Raw genomic sequence first — 24,177 nt, 5'->3', positions numbered from 1 at the left:
TATTCTGTATGTCACAGATTCCAGTCTGTACATTTTTCACTTAATGATATTTCAGAAGGAAGGATATATCTTACTGCTGGTGGCTTATATTTTAATCAATTTTTTTTCTTTCTTGGTGGTACATAATATATTTAAACCAATGGCCTCTTAGAAATATACCTAATGTAAATGATGAGTTAATGCGTGCAGCACACCAACATGGCACATGTATACATATGTAACAAACCTGCACGTTGTGCACATGTACCCTAGAACTTAAAGTATAATAATTTAAAAAAAAAGAAATATGGCAAATAAAAGAGTTGGGAAATGGCAAAAGCACTATGCAAATATCAGTTATTTATTCAGAAAACGAGATTTTACCAAAAGTATCCTTTATGCAAGGCATTCAGAAGGAAATGAAAATGAATAAGACTGGGTCCTTAATCTCAAGAAGAGTGCAATGCATGAAATGCATGACTCAGGATAACTCAAATGCCAAACAGAATGTGATATGTGCCATTTGAGCAGCATTCCCAACTTGGTACCCTGTGAATGCAGAAGAGGAAATAACTTTTAGTAGGGTCAACCAGGGAAGCAGCATGGAGGAGGTGGCATCTGGCCCGGCCTTGACAGATGCATAGTATCGTAACAGGCACATATGGGAAGGGGAGATACCCTACGCAGAGAGGACAAGTGAGGCATGGACACAGGATGCACAGTGAATATTCTGAGGAATATGGTCCAGACAAGAAGCAGTCCAGACAAGAAGGAGCGTGGGGACTGTGATGGGTTGCTGGCCCTAGGATATTAGAGGTCTGGGCTCAATTTGGTGAATGCGTTAGGCTCCTGAGCAAGGAGCAGCCTGATAAAAGTGGGGCATTAGGAGCATGTGCAGGGGCACTGGTTAAGAAGAGGCTGGAAGCAGGGGCATCCTAAAGCAGGCCTTGTGCAGGCTTGAAAAGTCCAGCTAATGAGTGGGTAGTGGGGGTAGAAAGGAAATGACAAATGGATAGTAGAGCCATAGTTAAATGCTAAAGATCCTTAACGAGAATCCTAGAGAGAAAGCCCATTTCACAACTGGACAGAAAGGATGCACTGAATTGATGTTTGGCTGTGTGCTCCTTGAGGATGAGAACTGCATGCTTTGTACATTGTTGTATCCCAGCACCTGGTACATGGTACTTATACAATAACTATTTAATATACTCCCTTCCTCCAAAAATTCTATTTATATTTTTAATTCAATTCAGCAAGCACGTACCTATCACGTGCTCGATGCCAGACACTGGGGTTGGGAAGAATGGGCTGATGTGGTGGACTGTTTTTCAAATGGCTACAATAATTTCTTCTTTACAGAGTCTTGGGCAGCCCCTCCAAAACTGACTCGGGTAGCCATAGGACTTGCTTTTATCAAAGGCATAACAGAAAATATGAGGTAAGCAGAAACTTTAAAAAAATAAAAAAGTCTGCACATTGATAAAGTAATGCGTTCCAGTCCAGACAGGTTTAATATGAAATCCTTGAGGCATGTCCAGTAGGCAGTTTGGTATAAAGCAGTAGGTCCTGCTGCCTTTTTTTTTTTTTGACTCCTGAGGCCACCATATAAAGAATTCCAGGCTAGCCTGCTGGAGGATGAGAGAGCATGTGGAACAGAGATGAGTCATCTCAGGTGAGGCCTCCCCAGACCAACCATCCTAGAATGGGGGGGGGGGGGGTAACAACCTTTTTCTTAAAGGACCAGCAGTAAATACTGTAGGCTTGTGGGCCATATGATCATACCCATTCCAACTACTCAGCTCTGCTGCTGTAGTGCGGAAGCAGCCATAGATGATATGGGAGTGGCTGTATTCCAATAAAACCCTATTTACAAAAACAGGTGGCAGGCCTGTGAGCTATGGTTTGCCTACCTCTATCCCAGATTATTCAGCCCCAGTCTGAGCCAGTCCAAACCAGAACTGCCCAGCCAATCCACAGAATCGTGAGAAATAATAAATGTTTGTGGTTTTAAGCCGCTAAATTTGGAAGTGTTGTTACACAGCTAATGCTAACTGATGAAGCTGGTATAAAACACATAAAGCATACACCTTGTTTGAAGGCACTTAAAATCCACTTGTGGAAGCAGGACATGTGTGGGAAACGTTTAAATAACCATAGAAGGCAATGTGACTAAATGTCAAAATGAATGTTGCAGGAGAATTAGAATTATAAGGATTTATAAAAGGGAAAAATTAGTTTGGACACACAAAAAACTTGGGCAGCATATCATGAAGAATGGGTAGAATATGACAGTTCCCTACACATTCCTGTTTCTTTTTCACTACTTTTCTTTATGCTGCCTACTTTTATGTCTACGTACCGCAGTAAACTGGACGCCTTCTGAGGCAGGTCTTATTTTCTATTTTCTAGGTTCCCAGAGTCCAGTGCAGTGCTTGGTTCACAGCCAGGCTCAATATATACTTACTAAAGAAACCAATAAGCCCACAGCTGGAGAGGAGAAAGAGCATGTATGTGGAAAAATCAAACCTAATGATCAAAGAACACTGCACAGGAATTCGTGTGGTGCATTCGAGAGAGGCGACCAGTGGCTCAGGGAGAGGAATGAGATTGGGGTAAGTAGAAGCTATAGCTGGCCAAGTGACTCTGGGTCATGGGTTGGGGGTGATGAGGCAAAGTGAAGGACCCTGACTTTCAGGGAGTTAAAGCCATATGTTACTGGAATATGTGACCTCGTTGACATTTATGAAGATGAGTTTGGTGGCAGAGGGTAGGGTGGATTCCAGGCAAGGAGAATAGTTAGGACAATTTAGTAATCCAGGAACAAGAGAGCAGACTAGCCTAGGAGATGGTGGGAGTACCAAGGTGTCAGGTCCTGATAAACACCAAATAGAGCTGAGCATGTGCTTCAGCATAAACGACAGAAGAAAAGAGAGACATCTCAGGCATTCCTTCATGCCACATTTACTGGGTACAAGGTATTATTAAGTCATGTGTTCTCAGCCCATGAGGACACTCAATAGAACCATGTTACATTTGGAACCAAGATACATAAGGTCAAGGACCCCACTTTACTCATGGAGAAACACAAGACAACCAGGAACTGTGAGTGAGGCAGCTGCTAGAGCGGGCAGGGCACAAGCTTTGCAGTGACATACACAGCCTTACAGCCTGGCTCCATTCTTATTAGCTGTGTGATGTTGGACAGACCACGAACACCACTGATAATGGTATTCACCTTGCAGGCTGGTTGAGAATTATAGAAAGGGTGGGTGGTGTACATAGCAGTCCCTGAATAGAGCAGGCACTCGTATGATCCACAATTACAATAAAAGCAACATGTAATAGGGAACACATGAATGGTATAATTTGAGTGTTGTAATAGGGCAGAGAAAGAAAAATAACTTTTGGCTGGGACAGTCACTTTGGATTTGAGAGTGAGAATAGCATGTGGTCTGGTGGCAAAAAATGAGGACGATTTTGACAAGTAGGGGAAAGGGGAAGGTCGTTCCAGGAAAAGAAAACGTTCTGCGGAAGGCAACAGAGATGAAAGACGGAGCCGTTCTTGTGGAGTGTGGTGGAATTTAGGTTGGCTGTTGCAAGGTGGAAGGTGAGGCTGGGAAGCAGGTTAGGGTCAGAGCGCAGAGTGGCTTGAATGCCAGGGAGAGGAGCTGGGATGTTACGCAGTAAGTAGTGAGGTGCTGCTGAAGGATCCTGAGTGGGCCAGTGACGCGATCAAACCCCAGGTGGCACTGCGAGTGTTGTGGAGGCAGGAGACACTCATGCAAGGAGGGCACGAACAAGGTCAGGCATGCCCCTTCCAGTGGCCAGAGCCATGGCAGGAGAGGGCATGTGAGAGAGGATGCAGAGGACGAACTGGCCACATTGGGGAACAGTGAAGGTGGGGAGGGAGAGGGTGGAGCTGAAGTTCACTATGAAATGAGAACACAGACTGACTGACTGGCTGAACATAACTGACTGGCAGTTAAGCTGCCACTGAGCTTTGTTTGTTACGTGTTCAACACTTCCAAATGGTGGTAATCGGCTGTGCACAAGACATGGTTGCTTCTCCCCAGGCCAGGGGGTGTCACCAGACACATACGTTCTTTCAATGGAGGGAGATAATAGACTATGCATGCAGTGTGGTCACAGTGTATTTATCATTGTAGCTAGTCCCCAGAGTATACCACAGGACTTGACATATACTAGATGCTCAATAAATGTTTACTGAATTCATTCATTCACTCAACAAATATTTATTAAGCACCCAATCCATGTTGGGTGTAGTTCTAAGCACTGGGGATACATCAATGACTATAACAAATATTTCTGAGGTTCCTTGAGATCTCTGTGCATTCAGTTTACACCCAAAGCATAAACAAAATCACTTGGTATTCAAGAAATGCTTGGTATTTTTTTCTTCCAGAGTTAAAAGATACTTATTCGGAAAAGTATCAAACATCCCATTTGGAATTAAGTTCAGAGCTTTTAAAAAATTGTGGAATTAATTTTGAGATTGAAATTAAACATGACATGCTATAGAATATATTCACTCAAGCAACCATTTAGGAAGACCTAACTTGTAAGCTCATCTCAGGCACCACTGAGTATAGCAGTGATGAATCAGAAAGTCCCTGTCCTCAAAGATCCTATGACATAATAATAAGGATAAAATAAAGACAAACAACGGCCGGGCGCGGTGGCTCAAGCCTGTAATCCCAGCACTTTGGGAGGCCGAGACGGGCGGATCACGAGGTCAGGAGATCGAGACCATCCTGGCTAACACGGTGAAACCCCGTCTCTACTAAAAAATACAAAAAACTAGCCAGGCGAGGTGGCGGGCGCCTGTAGTCCCAGCTACTTGGGAGGCTGAGGCAGGAGAATGGCGGGAACCCGGGAGGCGGAGCTTGCAGTGAGCTGAGATCCGGCCACTGCACTCCAGCCTGGGCGACAGAGCGAGACTCCGTCTCAAAAAAAAAAAAAAAAAAAAAAAAAAAAATAAAGACAAACACATTGCACGGTAACACAATGCTAGGATGCCCAAATATGTCTTGCTTTTTCTTTTCTCCTTGTCCTGCTTAAGAGGCTAGTTAGCCTCCACCAGGTATGCCCTTACTCTCTGCTTTACCTAGCTAACAAACTGGTACCTGTCACTTGCTGTCTACATCACAGCTGTTTGTGAATGTCTTAGGTCCTCTGCTAGATGGTGAACTCTGAGGGTGGGGTCTAGCTTTATTCAACTCTGCAGAGGCAGTGTGGGGGATACTAAAGATAGGAACAAAGTATTGTGGAAACTCAGAGGAGTGAAACTTGAAAGCTCAAGTATCTTTGCATTGGTTTATGAAAAAAGGGCAAATGTAAATGTGTACTTGTGTGCAAGACAAAGGTCCAGATCATTTTCTGGTGAAAAGAAGAAAACTGCTTCTTTTTTAAAAGATGTTACAAGTTTCCTTTAAACAGAGTTTGGCAGCTGACGAAACCATGGACAGCAAATGACCTCGAGTGTTATGTGAGATTTTAGAAACAAATAAATGTACTGTGAAAAATAAAGCTAATGTCTTTATATTTCACAATAAAAGTCCTCACATAGCACCTTGGTTTTCAAAGTGCTTTTGCATATGTCTCTTCTCATGTGAATGTCAGGACAATGCCGGGGTGTCCACAAGGTAAGCATTTCTCTTCCTGTACCTCCCATGGAGACGCTGAGGCCCAGGGCTGCCGGTGAGTCACGAGCTGACCCAAGAGGCAAGAGCCACGCTCTTTCCCATAGTCAGTGGCTCCCAGAGAAACACCATGCTCCGAGCTGACCCAAGAGGCAAGAGCCACGCTCTTTCCTGTAGTCAGTGGCTCCCAGAGAAACACCATACTCCATAAGAGGTGGGGAGAAACAGTTTTTTTTTGTTGTTGCTGTTTGTTTCCTTGGAAAGGAAGAAATTCAGCTTTCTGACCTAAAAATTAGAAATGACTGGAGTGGTAAAAGTTATTCTGCTAAGTAAAAATCAACATAGCTAAGTGGGAGAAAAACCAGAAGAAATTCTACATATTCTAAGGGATGCACCTGGAGAGTGTGTGGCTTCCGTTCTGACTTTTATATGGATGAGGATAATTAGCATCGCTTTCCTGTAAACTGTATTCAAATTTCCACAAGCAGCAATGCTCCCCTGGATTCGCACTGTCATCATTAAATCACACTTACAGCATGTACCAGTTTACACCCCGGCACTAAGTAAAATACAATTTCCTTTCTTCCTTTGATTATTTTTCCTTCCTTCCTTCTTTCCTTCCCTCTGTCTTTCTGCTTTTACTGTTACTCACACATTTACTGAACTAGATCTCATGAGGATTCCTGGGCATCCACAGATGAATGAGCCACAGTTCCTGATGCTCGAGTCACAGACTAGGATGGGAAGAAGCCTGAAGGCGGGATCGTATCACTCACTTCAGTGTGTGCCCCACAGTCCGCTGCTGGGTCTGAGACAAGGACTTGGTTCCTGAACACTGAGTGGATGGATGGAAGGATGGATGAGATGCCTGTATCCGGATGGCAGTGTTCCAATTTCTGACTCAGTAAAACAGTTGAAATTTCTCCTCCCCTTCCCGTTGCTTTTTCTGTTTCAGCAACCCCCTTTCAATGAGAGAGGATGTGAACAAGAGAATCAAATTGGCATTCTGAAGCTCTTTATTTAAAGGCACGTATTTAGCAATTTGCTATGTCTGAGTTAATATATGGGTTAAGTTCCCAGTGAATGACACTCTCCTAACTTTAGCAACGTCATAAAGACAATCAGTTGCTGTGTGTCTGGCAAGTTAATGACTACAAGCCCAAGGGATGCAAGAATGGGAAAATGTTAACGTAAAAAAAAAAGACTTTAAGCAAATGCAGAGGAAAATGGAAAAGGACTCACCACTCCCTCCCCAAAATGCTGCATATAACATCTTGTTTTGAACAAAAAAGTTACTGAGAATATTATTTTAAACTTTGTGCTCATTAGAATAATCCTTTACAGAATGCAGACAAGGCGGCGATTAGGGAAATTAGCGGGAGATAAGGAAGAAAAGAGTATTAGGAAAAGATGGAAGCAGAAGAGGAAGGAAGAAGAAAAAGCAGGGAAGACGACTCCATGTTAAGGTGACAGGGAAGCAGGAGAGGAATGCGAGCATGAGGTCAGGTATGCAGGCAGGTAAAAGAGAACCTTCCGAGAACCTGACTGGCAGAGGTGGGTGAGAAAGGACACTCCTCTACTGTCTTCCTCGGCTCCAGAGGGTGGAGGCTGACAACACGATCATCTACTCTGTGGCAGGTACTCTGCTGGGGACTTTTATATATAACATTTTATTTACTCATCCAGTTCAAAGCCACCTGCAAGGAAGGAAATTATGTCCATCGTACTGGTGACAAAACTGAGTTCAGAGGTTGTCGGTCGAGGAGCAGGGGCTCTGGACAAGCAACCACCTACAGACAGCACATTGCCATCCACAAAGGACTCCTTCATCTTCCTTAAACCTCCTCAATTCTGTGAAGTGAACAATATCATTTCCATTTTGCATGGCAAGAAATGCAGGCTTTGAGGGAGCCACTCACACAGCTAGCAAGAGACCAGGAAGCACATGGACTGGGACTTGATCCAATGCTCCTTCTGTTTCACTGAACAGCCTCCTTGAGGAAGTAGCTGGCTCCCTTGTTTTCACCCCATCCCCAGCTTTATCCTGTAGCCTGTGGCCAGATGACTGCTGAGTACCAAGCCAAGCAGACCCAGCATGGCGGTTGCAGTTGATGTCCCAAGATCATCCTGACTGTGATTCTGCATGGAGTGAGGACTCTGATTCTTTAAAATACTAGGGTTATCTGGTTTGTGCTCCTGCACAGTGCAGCAGTCTTGTCTACAGCAGCCCCCGCCTCAAACATGGCCCAAAAAGACAATGACTCTCATTCTAGTAACAGGGGGTTCACTGTTACTAAATGAAGCCACAGGTTCCACTGTGGGCTAGCTGTATCTGGAAGAAAATTCTTGTTTTGAGCCCAAATCTCTTTCTCTATAATTTCTTTTAGTTCTGCATTTTCTAGAATAACAAATGTCTTTCAGATATCTAAATGCAGCTTTTGTGTCTTTCCTTGTTTTTCTCTTCTCCAGGTTAACCTTTCTCTGTTCCTTCAACCACTGGTTACAAGACAGTCTCTGACACCCTCTCCATTCCTGATGCTGTGTTCACAGAGCACTCAAGTTTGTTTATTTTCCTTTTCTTTCCTTTGTTTTTTGTTTTTTTGTGGGGAGTCAGAGTCTTGCTCTGTCACCCACGCTGAAGTGCAAGGGCATGATCATAGCTCACTGCAGCCTCCAACTCCTGGTCTCAAGCAATCCCACTGCCTTGGCCTCCCAAAGCACTGGAATTGCAGGCATGACGCACCACGTCCAGTTTATGTTCCTTTTCAAATGTACTGGTATAATACTCCTAATGTGATCTAAGTACTGCAGAATCTAATGAAATCATGACTCTTCCTTCTGTGGGCATGAGACCTCTTTTGTCACAGTTAGGATAATGTTAACTTTTTCAGTAGCTACTTTGTGGAGGAGAAAGCTAAGTCACCAAGGTCTCGCAGTACAGCATAATAAATTCTGCGAAGGAGGCAGTCAGTGGGCTATGGCATCGCAGAGAAGGGGCAGTAAATTTTGCCAGAAAGGAGCAAAGAAGCCTTCTTGGAGATGACACTTGAAGAACAACTCAAAGTGAGAGCAAACCAGGTGGAGAGAGTAGAAGGTCTTTCCAGGTGGATGGAAAAGATTTTGCAAAGATGAGCTGGTGAGAGAGAACATGGCGGTACTACAGCCCTTTCTTCCCCATTGCTTCTCTTTTCAATTCCTTTCTTCAGCCTTTCTCTGACTTAGCTTCACTTTTGGATGTTCTTTTCAGTTAAGGCTTGGGAAGACCCTTGCATAACACAGGGGTTGGGGCGCCGATCCCCCACGCAGTCGGAAAGCTAGGTATCACTTCTGACTCTTCCAAAACTTAACTAATAGCCAGCTGTTGGCTGGAAGCCTCACTGATAACATAAATAGTCCATTAACACATATTTTGTATGTTATATGTATTATATACCTACAATAAAGTAAGCTGGAAAAAACAAAATGTTATTAAGAAAATCATAAGAGAAAATCCATTTACTAAGTGAAAGTGGATCATCATAAAGGGCTTCATCCCCACTGTATTCAAAATGAGCAGACTGAGAAGGAGGAGGAAGAGGGGTTGGTCTTGCTGTCTCAGGGGTGGCAGAGGCAGAAGAGGTGGAGGAGATGGAAGGGAGGCAGAAGAGGCAGGTACACCCGGTGTAACTTTTATTGAGAAAAAATCCACGTATAAGTGGACCCACACACTTCAAACCTGTGTTGTTTAAGGGTTAATTGTACTATGTTCTCCTGTTTTAAGAAGCATCTGTTGCATGCAGTTGAAGGTTCTTCAACTTGTTTACTGTATAAGTATTAAGTGAGCATTAAATAGCCAAAGCACTGGCGGTGTTACTGTTAATAAGTAGTTTTGGGGCCTGTTCTCCGTTTTGGAGGCTGCACCTCTACTTGAGTGAACTATTTGATTAGGGTAGAAAAGCAAATGGTACCCTAAGTATCAAAAGATAGCCAAAGGTCACTCAGGGCCATGGGCTGGACCACAGTGCTCCAGGGTCTTTGCCCCGTTATGAGCTGACCTGTTTTTCTCTTCAATGCCTCCGGCCAGCAGTACTGAAATGAGACATTTTAGGGTTTCCAAACTGTTTCTAAGACTGTTAGTCACAAACTCTTATCAAGCAGTTTTCTCCGGTTAGATAGCAGACAGGCTCAGAGCCTCACCTTTGCAGGTCAAAGCTCGAGAAACCCTCCACATGATAATTCACACATCTGTTATTTCTTTTACCTGTCCCTTCTCTGCCTTTAGCTTCTCAGTCATCCAACCCTGCCTCTGTGAAAAGTACACAATGACTCAAGGCTTTTCTTAGACCTCTGACAGGTGAACAAAGAAAAACACCTTTCACAAATCCATCTTATCAAAGGATAGAAGAAGAGAGAACAGAGCCTTTAGTAAAGAACCCTAAACATCCCACCAGAAAGTCCCAAACAACCCTGAAAAGTGAGAATAAAACTACCAAAAGCTGACAGAGGGTAACAAGCATTATTTCCAACCCACACTTGTCCTTCTAAAAAAAACCAACCCGCTACTGAAAAAACCCCTGAAATGTATGAAATCTAACATCGTTAACATATTTCCTGTCCTCACATAGCTTATAAAAATGTTTCTGAGCTTTTCCCTGGCTCATTTACAACGATGAGAAGGAGCAAAAAGGAAATGCAACAGATGGTACTGAGGGAGGAGGTACTACCGTCCTCGCTCGCAGTCATCCATCTTCACAGTAAGTCATCCCCGCTTGGGCGAGGTTTCAAACGTTTTTCAGATGTACCAATGGCGTATTCTTGCTCAAGAACAATGAAGATGAGGCTCCTTTAAAAAGCTTCAGGTTAGAAGGCATGTTTACTACTGTCTATTTTTGTTGCTTCTAAAAGAGATCACCTCAGCTTTCCCTCTGAACCTCCCAAACTGACTCCGCGAGAATCTAATCTGGTACTGATTTAGAGCTGACAGGTGGTACATGCATAATTAAAGATGACCTAACACAGAATGCTCTCATTCCTGGCATATTATCAGACACTTAAGCAAAGCAATTATCAGTAGGCAATCTTTTCTGTCAACAGAGATCGAGATGAAACATTTCTTCAATTAAGAGAATTCTGCAAAGATGCTGTACATATCCATCTGCAAATACTTGAAAACCTTTAGAGGTGAATACTAAGTCAGCTCAATGAAACACCTTTGGCCAGTTAACACATGCTCTCCTCTCCTCCCACTTTTCCTGGAAGGTCACATTTCAAACATCAAAATCGGAACCATTTTAAGGTGCCGCCAGACACCCTGATGTGAGCGGACAAGGAAATCTCTGCATTTTTCTGCCTTGCTGAGGTTTGCAAATATAACAAGTTTTCCTTAAAGGTTCAATGCAAAAAAGGACAGGGTTCACTTTAAAGCAAATTGAATTAAAATTTCCCTTCAAAGCAGGATTATTCGCTCCCCGTGCTCCACCCATGTCAGAAGTATTTAGAGAATTATTATCAAACCTTAAAACTTCGTCTTGAATCTAAGTGATTTAAAGGATTTTTTTTCTTTCATTTTGAAGAAATCAATATTATTCAAAGAAAAAAGGGACTTGACAAAAACGGAGGAATTTCCCATTTCAGGGGAAGGAGGGAAGAGATGCCGCATTTCCTGAAAGAGTACTGTGCTTTTTATAAATTATAGTACATGCACTTTGTAAAAATGAATGCATTTAAGCTTTCCTTAGAACAGAAATTGATTTAATGTTATAGCGAGACAAGTGATTTTCTTTTCTTTCTTAAAAGGGTAGTTTATAAGTTAATGGTTTTTTGAAGCCCATGTAAAAATTGCCTTCCACAAGACAGAGAACTTCACAATGTTTGTGGTGCATATTTTGCCACATTTCACAAGAGGTCTTATTGTTTAAATTCTTATATCCTTATGTCATATGTGAACAAATGACTTTATTGTTCATTTGAACATGTCTTTATAGGATCTCTGGTGGTAGAGCTAGTGTTGTTGTTTGCATGTTTTCCCCTCAACAAGCCAGAACAAAAGTCTCTTTTTCTGAAGCACTGGGAACTCAGGGACCACGGCAGTGTGGCAGTAGTTGTCAGCTGGAAACACCATAATGATAATGTAAGTGAAGTGCTCACATTAAGGGGTTGACTTCTGACAAGTCAAGGTCTATAGAAAAGTTTCTGCTACAGCAGACATTATGGTAATGCAAAACAGAAGTACTTAATAGAACAATTAAGAATCATCCAGTACACTATTACTGCAGTAGGACTCAATTCCTTTCAAGATATGCTTTCCTTGGAAGAGACTCCATTCAGAATATTAGGGAAAAAATATCAGTAGCCTTTGGGGAGAACATACTCAGATGGGAGGTGGAAGTGATGGCGGGATCATTAATGGGAGATTCAGTAGGACTCAAAGCTCAAGTTCATTATATTTCTTAGAACTAAGAATAGCTTCTGAATGAGTACTCACAATTCTCCACAGATCTATTTCTCCTAAGGAGCTCCCCCTTTCTCCCTTTCCAATTTTAATCTAAGAAAAAGAATAGAATCCAGACAGACATGGGTAGGTAAGCAGGAACAAAGGAACCTCTACAGAATGGAAGAGAGTCTAAGCTAGTTCCATTTTAGATGCTGTTAAATCCCTTTGACCAGGATTCAATTTAGAACAACTCAAAAGATACAGTTTGATAGCATGCTGCATCAAGAGGACAGGAAAAAGAAAGAAGTCACATGTGTAATGTTGTGGCAAACAACAAAATGTGATTTCCCAGTGGATGTCACGGACGAAAAGAACATTTAAGATATAAGGCACATACTACCATTAAAGTAAACAGAATACAAAAGGGAAAGATTTCAGTGAGTTTATGTAGGGAGAGACCCTCATTTCTCACACAGCTCAGAGTCCCTGACTTTTGTAGGACTTCAGTGAATAAAGCAAAGTCTGTAAGCACAGCCTTTCTATGCTGAGGATGATATATGGCACAAAAACATTTTACATGATGCCTTTTACACTTAGATATTATTTTAGAATCATAAACTAAAAGCATTTTTAAGGTGGAGGTACCCTGCATAAAATAGAAGTATCTTATTGTTAACCAAGGCATCTCCTGTCCACACTCAAACCTGGCTTTCCAAGTATGTTGGCTTTACTATTTTATGATTGGATGAATAAAATAAGACTGTAACTATGGCTACAAAATAAATTACGATACCCTGACCCCAATGGAGTATTATTTTGGAAAGAATAAAAGTAAAATCCAAGATATTATTATCATCACTGCGATCTACTTGTGACCCTGTTTCAGAAAGGCTGCTAAAAACCTGCCATTTGGAAGCCTTGTGGAGACATTTTTCAGAATCCTATGTATTCTCTCTGTTAACTGATCAGAGATACTTCTCAGGTTTATTTCACTAAGGACAAAGTATGACACATACTTAAGAAAGAATGGGTATTGTTTCAGAACCTCTATCCATTCAGGAGAAGACACTTGCTTTTTAGTTAAGAAACGACTGTGACTAATTCCAGAGCACCTGGTATTGGCTTTTTCAAGAATGAGCATTTGAAATCAAACTGGAAAATGGTGACTAGCACATCTGCAATGATCTAGATGATGGTAACAGATGATCCAGAGATGGTAAGAGACAGATAAACCCAAAAAGGGTGGCCTCGCTTTGCTGCAGAGGGATAAAATAGAAGAAGTGAAAAAAATGATTTTTCTCTACAAGTCCCACTCTAGGAATCACCCTTGTTAACTTTGAGTTCTTTCACAAAATGAAATGTTATGTGCCAGTACAATCTGTTTCCCTTAGGGATGGAAGGTGATGAGGGGAGACCAGTGACAGGTGAGATTTAAAGGCACGTAAAGGAAGGGTGGAAAAGAAATGCATTATGTTACCGAGAGAATGAGGATTAAATCTTCATAATGCGTGTGAGATTCTCACAAAAAGAAAACAAAACAAACGCAAGTTTTTACTCAACACCTAATGTCACCCAGCTGTGAATAAAAGAAAAAGAATCTCACACTGACCAGTTCATACAAATCAACTAACACTTATTCCCTTATGGTCCATTGTAACCCATACTCCAAGCAGACATGATGTTCTTTCACATGTACGCATTTGCAACTTTCTGAAAACTAATTAGCGAAGGAGAATACAAAATAGGCAGGTATAATGGAAACCAGTGAATTCCATCCCTGAAGCTAGTTGTACTGTAATATCTTCTGCATGGTGCCAACAGCCCCCTTTCCCTCTGCTCATTCCGACACAATGCCTTCAGGTCTGTCTAAATAACGTAATTTACTAGAGTGGAATTCCCTTGGTACCCTGTGCAGTACTTGGTGACAGTATCATTTATACTCCACCGTGCCGTGGCCTGACACTGATCCATCGGCCTTCATCCCTCATTCAGAGGAGAGCATACAATTTCACCTTTCTCCATGCCCTTCTCTGGTGTGCATGTACACATTCACTCCACTCAGCCCTAATTACAAACCTGGGTTAAAAGACTCTCATTAGATTTATATTTCTCATTCCAAATGTCAATCTTGTTGAAAATTCCCGTTTTCTGGAGGATTCATCCATTAGCAATAAACTTTAAAGCATCCTGTGACTGAGTGCATTAAACCAGCAATGCGGACATGCACTTAAAATACATCATTAGAGAAAATCTCCATTGCAAATACTTTACACTATTCAACCAAAGGAATAATGAGCCCCGCCTGGCCAGTACCCTCAAACTGCACATGAAAGATAAGTTAAAACTGGCAGTTTTGCAGGAAGAAGCACACGGTGTATCCACAGGATGCATTTCAGAATCTGTCATTCCTTATGAAGGTGTGGGAGGGAATCACGGCCAGGGTCTAATTTATCACCTTCTCTCACCTATCATTTTTACAGAAACTTCCGTCTATGGCAAAGGGCAAGAGGGATGGCAAAGATAATGGGGAATATATGAGTGTGCGGAGGGAACAGAAGCTGTATCTGCAATGCCAGGAACTTTGAAAGTCACCTAGCATGATTTGCTCGGCCTGAAAAGCATTCTTCTATTTCGTTAACGGAGAAAAGTGGAGAAATCAGCATTGTCTGTAGACACTGGAGGAAGCAGGGTATCATTTTAATACAAGACAGATTTCCCTGGCGGAGTTGACCTGAGAAATGTCTTTATTCCAGACTGATGGTTCTTAACACAAAAACCAAAAATCTGATGAGAATACTAATATGTAAATTGTAAGTCACAAATTGTATCTGGGACAGAGATGGTAGGACCGTCTAAGAAAAGGAAAATTTGAGGAGGATTAAAAAAAAAAAAAACAACCCAGCAAAATACAACAATTGAGAAAACTAAGCCACCACTGTTTTATATCTGTCCCATATTTTAATTCCTTAGCTTATAGGTTTAATTCATCACTTCTTGTCAGGTCTCAGGTGAGGCAAAGTTAAGGTACAGTCATAACTTCTCTTTAACTTTGATAAATGAAGAAACAGAATTCTAGGAAAGTCCTGCAGCAGGTTAAAGGGAGACTAATTTGAAGTCTTAGCATCTTATCCGGAAGGCTAACAAAAAAGTTATGTCCACAATTATGACTCTGTATTGTGAAATACACAATATACTTTATAATGCAAAACTTTGGTGGGTGGAAAAGAACTCTAGAAGGACAGGTATACATTGTATTAAACAGAAAATAATTTGCAAAGCATAATAAATAAAAATAAAAGTAACAGCAATTGTTTTCTGCCTTTCAGCATCTGGTCAATCTGTCAGATTGTTCAGTAACCAGAATTATAACAGATGCAATATTTTCTGTGGGGAATTACACCACCACGGAAGCTAAGTGCTCCTGAAGTTTTGCCCATTTCCACCTGAAATATTTTTTTAGCCTTACTTGATTACAACATTAGCACTGTCTTTCATAATGTACACCAGCAGGTACTACAATTAACATGCACAGATGTTAGAACTGAAAATCCATGTTTAAATAAAAAACATAGGGAGAAAGTAAAAATTACTGAATATGCTCAACACAGCGCTAATCTTAAAAGGAAAGAGAGGCTTACATTGTGCTAACTTAATGGCAAAATAAAAAAAAATCCCCCAGATGGCATTAGTAACCTAAGAAGAAGCAAACCACTCTATAAATGCCTGTATTCTTCTGAAACACTGAACCAGAGGCTGATCTTTTGTCCACTTAATTCCAAAATTTGTACTCCAAGAATAGAGGAGAACTCCCAAATGCTCTAAAATTCTCCAACACATTTTTATAATGCAACTGCACAAATGACAATAACACCAACATCATTTTGTGGAGTGCTGACTTTGTGCTTTACATACGTCATCTCACCGAATCCCCACAACCACCCTCTCATTCAGGTAGGCAGTACTACTTCTGTTCCCGTCTTCAAATAAAGACACCCAGGCCTAGGAGAGGTTAACAGATCAAGGTCAACAAGTAGCCAAGCTAAGATTTGATCTGGAGTCTTTTTTCCCTCCTAAAGCTTTCAACTCATTGTAACCACTGTGCCATACTGTCTGCCACAGTTGGGGATGCCAAAGAGAAATGTGATTTGCAGTCTTCATTTTTCAGTCTTCTGGAATGACTGCCCTCTTGACTCATCCATTTCACAAAGCGCATCAAACTGAAAGGCTCAGAACACTTGCAGACATTCTCATTCTTTGGAAATGCCACAGCCACTCAGTCAGTGGAACGGGACAGCACCATCAATGGGATCGCGAAGATACAAATTTCCCTGTGAATGCTGGTGCCGCCTCTCTTTGGTGTTTCTTCTAGCCACAAACAGACACGTTATCGCTTACTGTGGTTGCATTCGACTCAGCAGCCAGATGCAGGGGAGTTTTTACTTGGTTAACTGTCCCTCCAACATCTGTGTCTACAGAAGGTACTACAGGGCAGGCGTGCGCTCACCCTTGTCCCTTCTCCCTCCCCCATCCAAACACACAAAAAGTTTTCCAATCTCTAGGGCAACACCATTAAGATATCCTTTCCTTGCTGTGCTATGAGTTTACAAGAAAGAACTTTCTAACAATAAGCCAAGAAGATGGAAGTTGTAAAATCACATTTCAAATAACGCAATTCCTTTTTAAAAAAGATTCAAGGGTTTCATGCTTCTTTCTTCCTTCCATCAACACATTTTGTTTATGTATGAGTTGGATCTTTCTTCCTTCAGAAGGGAAAAGTGCTGATAAACTGTCATGTGTAGACAAACAACGCAAAAACTTGGTTGCCTTTTGCTATTTAGACAGAGAAAAATTATTTCCCAATATACCACTTACCAGACAGATGCAAAGATGTGGGCAAGCCAGTCATCAGAATTAACAGAGTGATTTTGCTTGCACTACATATTCTGATTTGTATGACTCTTATTTTTAGCCATGCACAAAGGGCAATAAATGGAAAATCTTATTCTAACCGCTACTTTTTCTGGGCCACCCACACTGCCCCACCTACCGCACAACTTCACAAATGTAAAAAAACCCAGCCCAGGGTTTGTCCTAACAAGGGATGCAAAGTGGCTAAAATGTGTGACATTTTTTCCAGTTAGTGTTTGTACTTTCATTTTTTTTTTCTGTCTCAGGACTTTCAGGGAAAACAATGTTGACTTACCAATGGGCATTTTCAAAGACTCTACGTTGGTATGTCAGTCAGTGTACAGACAACGTGATCCGCAAGGCACGGGCACCACCCTGCCATGAACCACATCTCAGCCAATCTTCCGCAAAGAAATGTACCCAAAAACTTTTCTGTAAATTCGGGAAGGTGATCCACACCTTCCAAATTTTGTTTTGAAACAATGATGGTATTTTGAAAGTTATTCAAATTAACAAAAGTGATATCAGAAACATAAACATTTCTAAAACAGAGCGGGCTGTGAGGAGTGATTTTGCCAAACTTAAGTCAGTAGCACTTGACTTATATCTGCTTTTAGTCTGCAATGGCACCACGCTTACTAAGGCACAGTATCCCCATGCTGTCCCTTTCCTTTTGTGCATTTTTTCTTTCTGTACATCTTAACCACACTTCTCCACCTGATAACCTGAAGCTTATCAAGCATCAATTCACACATGGATATCACTGTGGATTGAAGCATCTGATATTCAGAGATAACCATCTTGATGGCAAATAATAAAAACAAAATTGACGAAGAGGATGTTTGCTAGGGGCACAGAGAAGATAGAAATGAGAGTCTATTTTTGATTGCTGTCTTTCCAGACTTTTAATAAAAAGTTATTATAGTCTCAGGATACCAATTAAAATGATTGTTCCTCTGAGCCCTCTGCAAACCACAACAGCAAACATATGCAGGTAACAATTAACAATTAATGTTTAAAAGTCTAGTTCAACAAAATCACCAGAATCATTAGGAAACAAAGGGAGTCAACTCTGAGAAAGGCATCTTTACCTGTGTGCCTGCTCATTATCCAGAAACTAGAGGAAATGTTCTTTCATCGTCTGGTAGTTAGCACATACCCTGCAGAGCTAACACCGTCTTCGTGCGCGGTACTCGAGCAGCTCTGATGAGATGTCTCAGAAAATCTTTTTTGGGTGATAGTCCACTATCATCAGAACTTCTGACTTGTGTTGTAAAAACACAGGCAATTAAGTATTACACAAAGTGGGTCATACGCCACTGAGACAACCACACCGCCCCCAAATCAGACTCCAAATGACTGTGCTGTGACAAGGTAGGAGGGGTCTGAACACAGCGAAAGCAAAACTTTTATGTGGTGAGGAGCATTTTAGTTTTCACTGGTTTAGGTTAGAGAAAGTTAATCTCAATGTCAACTACAAAGCCAACAAACTTTTAGTGTGTTCTTGAATTTATATGACAAATGCTGGCTGTTCATGTAATGGGAAATTCAGATCCAATGTCATAAACAGTCTGAGGGACAGTCTCAGGCTTAAATGACATGCCCATCACTAAACAAGTGAGCCCTGTGACTCAGTGAAGGAAGGTGGCCAAATCGAAAGTAAAGATAAAGAACTAAATTCTCATTATCCACATTAGCATCTCCTTCTCCAACGGAGGATCAAAGTACTGTATACCACTCCCTCACACCTGTACCCAACCAGGGCATTCAATACAATCGCGGATGCTACCCAAACACCCTTCAACTGCTGTAGGAAAAAGGTCAAATGTAGTTACCTAAATTGAGCACATTCATTCATCTATCACTGAAGAGCCACAGAAATATTAATTCAATACACACTGAGTCCCTATTATATACAAAGACACAGAGGACATGAAGGGATGCTCTCAAAGTCACTGCTTTCAAGGAACTTAAGAGTCCTGTACAGGGGATGATAAAATCTAGATATAACCAATGTCAAAGACAGAGTTTTTCTCTTTTTTTAAACAAACAAAATCCCTTCTAGCAGCTGCTTACTAAATACTTCCTATTCTACTGACATGACGTTTGTAGATGACAATTCTACCACATTTCTCGATGAATCTTTTAACAATTCCTTAAAATTTCCCTCGGTTTTCTTTCAGTGCTCAAAGCCCTTCCTAACCTTGGCCAAGCATTAGGATTCATCCTAACCCGAAGGCCTAGTACTCTCCAAAGGGAAGCACAGAGATACCAGCACAACTCAAGGAGCTATAAAATCACACCACAGCAATCTGAAGAGATGCGTCTTTGAAGGGGGATAAAGGATGCAAAGTTAAAGGAAAACTCTGTTCACAGCACAAGAAGACATATATTTGAATGAAATTTTGTTATCAAAATTATAAAATCAGAATTTGATTGGAGTCCATATTGTTTGGATTGTGAATGGGGAATGGGAGGATCTGGCTAACTCAACCTTTCCCGTTTCTCCCAAATTGCCTTATAGTATAGTGATTACTAATTTCTAAATAATCACAACACAATCAGTTGATTTAACACCAAAACCACCTTGCACATAACTGAATCTTCCTTTATGATTCCAGAGGCCCACTAGGATCTTACAGGGCCACTCGGTATTATTTTGACTGACAGGAGGTAGAAATGAAAATACTGGTTGATAGGAATTTCCACCCGATAAAGATACTAGTGAGTCCACACAGGTATCTGTTCTTGTAAGAGCTGATTAATATAATCAGAAGGGAGAAAAAAAGCAATGAGATCACTGTCCTATAAGATGACACTTAAAGTCATCATTCCTAAGTGCCACCAGCTTGTAGGATGTGATCAGTCCAGAGCACTGCTTGTAAATTTGAAATTAGTTAACTAGTTGAAAAAAGTCTGGAAAAATACATAAAAGTATGAGTTAACAGGTAGGTTATATTTGGGCAGCCAGAATATAGGTAATTTACCTCTACTTTTATTCAATTTTCTGCTATTTTATAAATTATGTAGAATACATGTATCACTTTGATAGTAAGGAAAACAAAGCTACTTCTGCTTAGATAAAAGAAAACAATTATTTTCTGATTCTGGTTCTGTCTAGAAATCAAGAACACTTCATCAATAAGTTTCTGACACTTTCTGTCAAGAAATCAAGAACCCAGCATACTAATCTGAACTGAACTGATAACAAATAAGGCATGGAATACAGGAAAAATATGCTAGAAATAACAGCTTATAGCTTCTAGTTAAGTACCGCAAGGACTCTAAAAATCTCGCTATCCTGCAAAGCTTTGTAAATACTGTTCTGGGGCAGAAGAGCAGAAGTGCTTTTCCTCCTCATCTCGCACAGTTTATGCAACTTCCAGCTGCCACAAGTCTGCAGGCGCCACACTCTTAGAAGATCTATCTAATGGGACATCCTTGGAAAAACATGCTGCAATGCCCTGGGTTAAATCCGGGCTCAAAGAGAGGCATCATTTCACTAGTGACAGGTGCATCCAAAAAAGAGCACACAAACCATTTCTTAAAAATCAACAGATTGGAAACTATTAGAATAAATTGATAAACCATTTGTGCTACAACTGATGTCACTGGGTAGGCGGCTTTATAATAAAACATAGATTATTTGGAGACTCATGACTCACAGGGAATTATCATTTGAAATTTTTGACTTACATATTAAAGTATATAACCATGCCAGTAACATCACTCCTCTCTGTACCATTAGCAGAGAATGAAAATTAATTTTGATGATCTCTTGAGCAGAACATAATCTGAATGTGAAACGGAATGTTACAAATAATCATATAATAGGCTTTTTTTTTTTTTTTTAAAAAAAGAAACAGAATTGGCTTCAAAAGTACGCCGTTCGTTTCCAATGATTATAGGAGCTAAATATACAGGTTCATAAAATGATTTCATATATTAGTTTTAAAACCAGTAATATCACAACTTTTAGAGTGCTTAACATAAACAGAACATTTAACATTTAACCTCTGGCACTGGAAAGATGGTAAAAGTCAAAACTTGCAGTTTCTTGAGAAGAATAAAAATGAATGGTATATTGTTCTATCGCCAGTCAATATTTTTAGATTATTATTAAAGCATGGAAATAGGTACACTAAAACCTCAGTTAATTAGACTATTTGAGGACAAGAATATTTATTATTATTTTGATTTTCTGGTTAATTGACAACTAGAAAATGCTTTTTGTTGAAGGTTTTCCAAAGCAGTTTTTCCTCTTTATAAAACATCTAACCATTCTCAATGATTCAGCAGGTCAGTGTCATCAGCTACAAGTATCCTCCAGGGTTTACACCCCACCTTTACTCAAAACCAAAGCTATCTTGTTTTCTTCATCACTGAAAAAGGGAAGTGTGGTATGTGCGGTAGGGTGGGGTGTGTGGGAGGGAAGGGCAGGGGGTGGGGAAGTATGAAGGTTAGCTAATTCAGGGTTCTGGCTAGTTGGGTTCCAGGTATCAAAGCCATCAGTAAACATAAATTCAATGTCTGGAACCAGGCACATCTGATTCCTGTGAATGATGAGACAAGGAGACAAGGAGATCCCACCAGGGTCTGTTTTTGTTGGTCTTCTCTACCTTATGTTGTTTTATCTCGGTGATGGCTGGTTTGATGTTCTTCTCTGGGGAAAATCTGTGTCAGTGTGTCTGTACAAAAATTATGGTCTGTGAACTCATTGTGTCGGGGGGGAGTTTATTTTGATTAGATTCCATATCCATGCCTTTTCAACTCAAGCTTAGGGTGGATGTCAAAGATGAATAAGTCCTTACTTTCCTCTCCCTTAGACTTGCTGACCTGAATTTTTTCCTCTACAAAAACCTTTAATTCCAGGTTTTTTTTTTTTTTTTTGTATCTTGGCAGCTCCCCATGGCAACTGACTCAGAAACCTCTTTTCCTTTGCCCTGTTTTCCAATACCTAAGTGAAAAGCATGAAGAGTTTCTTTCTAAGCAGGTTTGGAAAGTCTGGCATGAGAATGAGTGGACTGATTTATATATATTGTACTTTAACAAATTCATTTTACCTCTTTTCAGTTACACCTTTTCCTTAAGCCAAATTATGTATAATGGTTCTGCTATAGGGCCTCTGTAATAGACTATATATATACTGGTATCTTAAGGAGAAAGTAGGATAATTTAGGATAGCAGTGTCTGAACTTCTTGAAACCATGGATCCTTATATACGACTCTTCAGGAATTCTAATCCCTGGCCAGCCCTAGGGGTAGAGGGTGAAGGGAGTGAAGACGACCTGAATAAAGTATGGCTACTAGGCCCCATAAAACTGTTGATTGTTTTTCAAGGCCAAATTTCTAGAAATGTAGAATAAAAGGCAAAAGCCAAAAAAAGTAGGGCACAATGGACTAACCTAGTGAATTCCATCCTGTGTGTTCCTCACAGGACTACAGGCCACTCACTAACCTGTCTGTGACTTACCAGTACCGTAATACCTGTAAGTACAGAGATTTGGTGATGGGGGATAAATCCTGCTTCACTTGGAGAATGTAAAACAGGCATCATAATCATCATAGGCCCTACAGTGGGAGAACTATCCGTTGTGGATTTCCTCTCAAAGCTTTCATTTTCTACTGTGCTGGAATCTACAGCAAGTCTGCATTCCCTGGTTCCTGCCGACATGTCCACCTCCGCTGATTAAGACCCTTCAGGAGCCACAGTCAGGTCCACAGCTCCGGGACTCTCTCCATGCCAGTGCTCTGTGCATGGACTGGTTTACAAACACCCATCTGGAGGAAATGGAGCAGCCCCACTGCTGAAGCATGGGTGGCTTACACTTTCCTTCGCCCCAGTGAAGCAGGTCTTCTAGATGTGTAAATGGCATTTTAGTAGAGACCACAGTTGTTTAAGGCAAATTCCCTTGATGGCTTCTGACAACTGTGTCTTTACTCTGATAGGAAACTCATTCCTGGGACTGAAGTATATACCATTCAGTGGATCCCTTACCTTTGTTGTCTTCTAAGGGCTGCCCAAAGGGTAACAGGGATGAGGGAGGTGTGAGAGACATAATGATTGGTTCTTCCTGCACCCTCACGAACTGCAGCATCCCTATCAAGCACTAGCTAGTGATTCTGCGCAGCATTCTTAGAAGGAAAGCTTTAAAAATTATGGTAAAATATATACAACATAAAATTTACCATTTTACCCATTTTTAAGTGTGCATTTCAGTGGCATTAAATACATTCACATTGCTGTGCAACTATCATTTTCATTCATCTCCAGAACTCTCCAATCTTCCCAAACTGATACTTAATATCCATTGAACAACAACTTTCAATTTTTCCATCCTCCCATCCCCTGGCAACCACCATTCTACTTTCTGACTCTGTAAATCTGACAGTTCTAGGCACCTCATATAAACGGGATATTTAATATTTGCTTTTTTGTGTCTGGATTATTTCACTTGGCATCTTCAAGGTTCCTCCACATGGTTAGCGTGTGTCAGAATTTCATCTTTTTAAAGGCTGAATAATATTCCATTGTATGTATTAATATATACCACATTTTGTTTATCGATTTTCTGTTGATGGACACCTGGGTTGTATCCACCTCTGGCTACTGTGAATAATGCTGCTATGAATACGGGTGTACACACATCTATCTGCTCAAATCCCTACTTTCACTTCTTTTGGAATATACCCAGAAGTGGAATTGCTGGATCACTTGGTAATCCTGTTTAATTTTTTTTGAGGAATTGCCATACTGTTTAGTATTTAATTTTTTAAATTCATAAGCTTTATCTTAAAGAGCAGTTTTAGGTTCACAGTAAAACTGAGCAGAAAGTACAGAAGTTTCCCACATGCCCCGTCGCCCTCTGCCCCACAAGATTCAGTTTTATACTCACTCCGTGACTGAACGCTATGTCCAAAGCTATGGGGAGTGATCCAGGCAGGTCCTGCCAGATCCAGCAGGAGCCTGAAGCCATGATTCACCTAAGGAGTCACAACAACTTCTTTCCTTCCTGACCTGTAGACAGGAAACTGACTGACAGCAAAGGTCATCCCACAGGAACACTGGATGTGCAAACATGGAGATCTGCAGAGTGGTAGAGCAGGAGAGGGCACTAAGGGGCATTTGACCCGACCTGCTTCTTTCACGTTATGGTGAAGATGCCTCATAAACTGATAACCTTCCTTCCAGGAATGCAGGGCAGAATGACTAGTGCT

General features: G+C 41.0%; 1 protein-coding gene across 19 annotated transcripts in view; it reads right to left on the bottom strand.

Moving 5' to 3' along the window:
• The window catches only part of BACH2 (BTB domain and CNC homolog 2), a 367,936-nt gene that overhangs the window by 131,846 nt on the left and 211,913 nt on the right, over positions 1-24,177 (bottom strand). For 4 of the 19 annotated variants that reach the window (XM_005552338.4, XM_005552350.4, XM_074037454.1 and 1 more), the window contains exon 1: positions 18,051-18,221. The exons of 14 other annotated variants lie outside the window; for them this stretch is intronic. In XM_005552338.4, the coding sequence (XP_005552395.3) occupies positions 18,051-18,066 (16 nt within the window). In that variant the 5' untranslated portion in view covers positions 18,067-18,221. Of the gene's footprint in view, positions 1-1,215; positions 6,602-18,050; positions 18,222-24,177 lie in introns of those variants that run through there. One more of the 19 variants, XR_010586318.2, reaches the window with a different exon arrangement.

Source organism: Macaca fascicularis, chromosome 4 (assembly GCF_037993035.2).
Source record: "Macaca fascicularis isolate 582-1 chromosome 4, T2T-MFA8v1.1".
In the NCBI taxonomy this organism is placed as follows: Eukaryota; Metazoa; Chordata; class Mammalia; order Primates; family Cercopithecidae; genus Macaca; species Macaca fascicularis.
The sequence above is the reverse complement of the archived record's forward strand: the minus strand, read 5'-3'. Positions and strand labels throughout refer to the sequence as shown.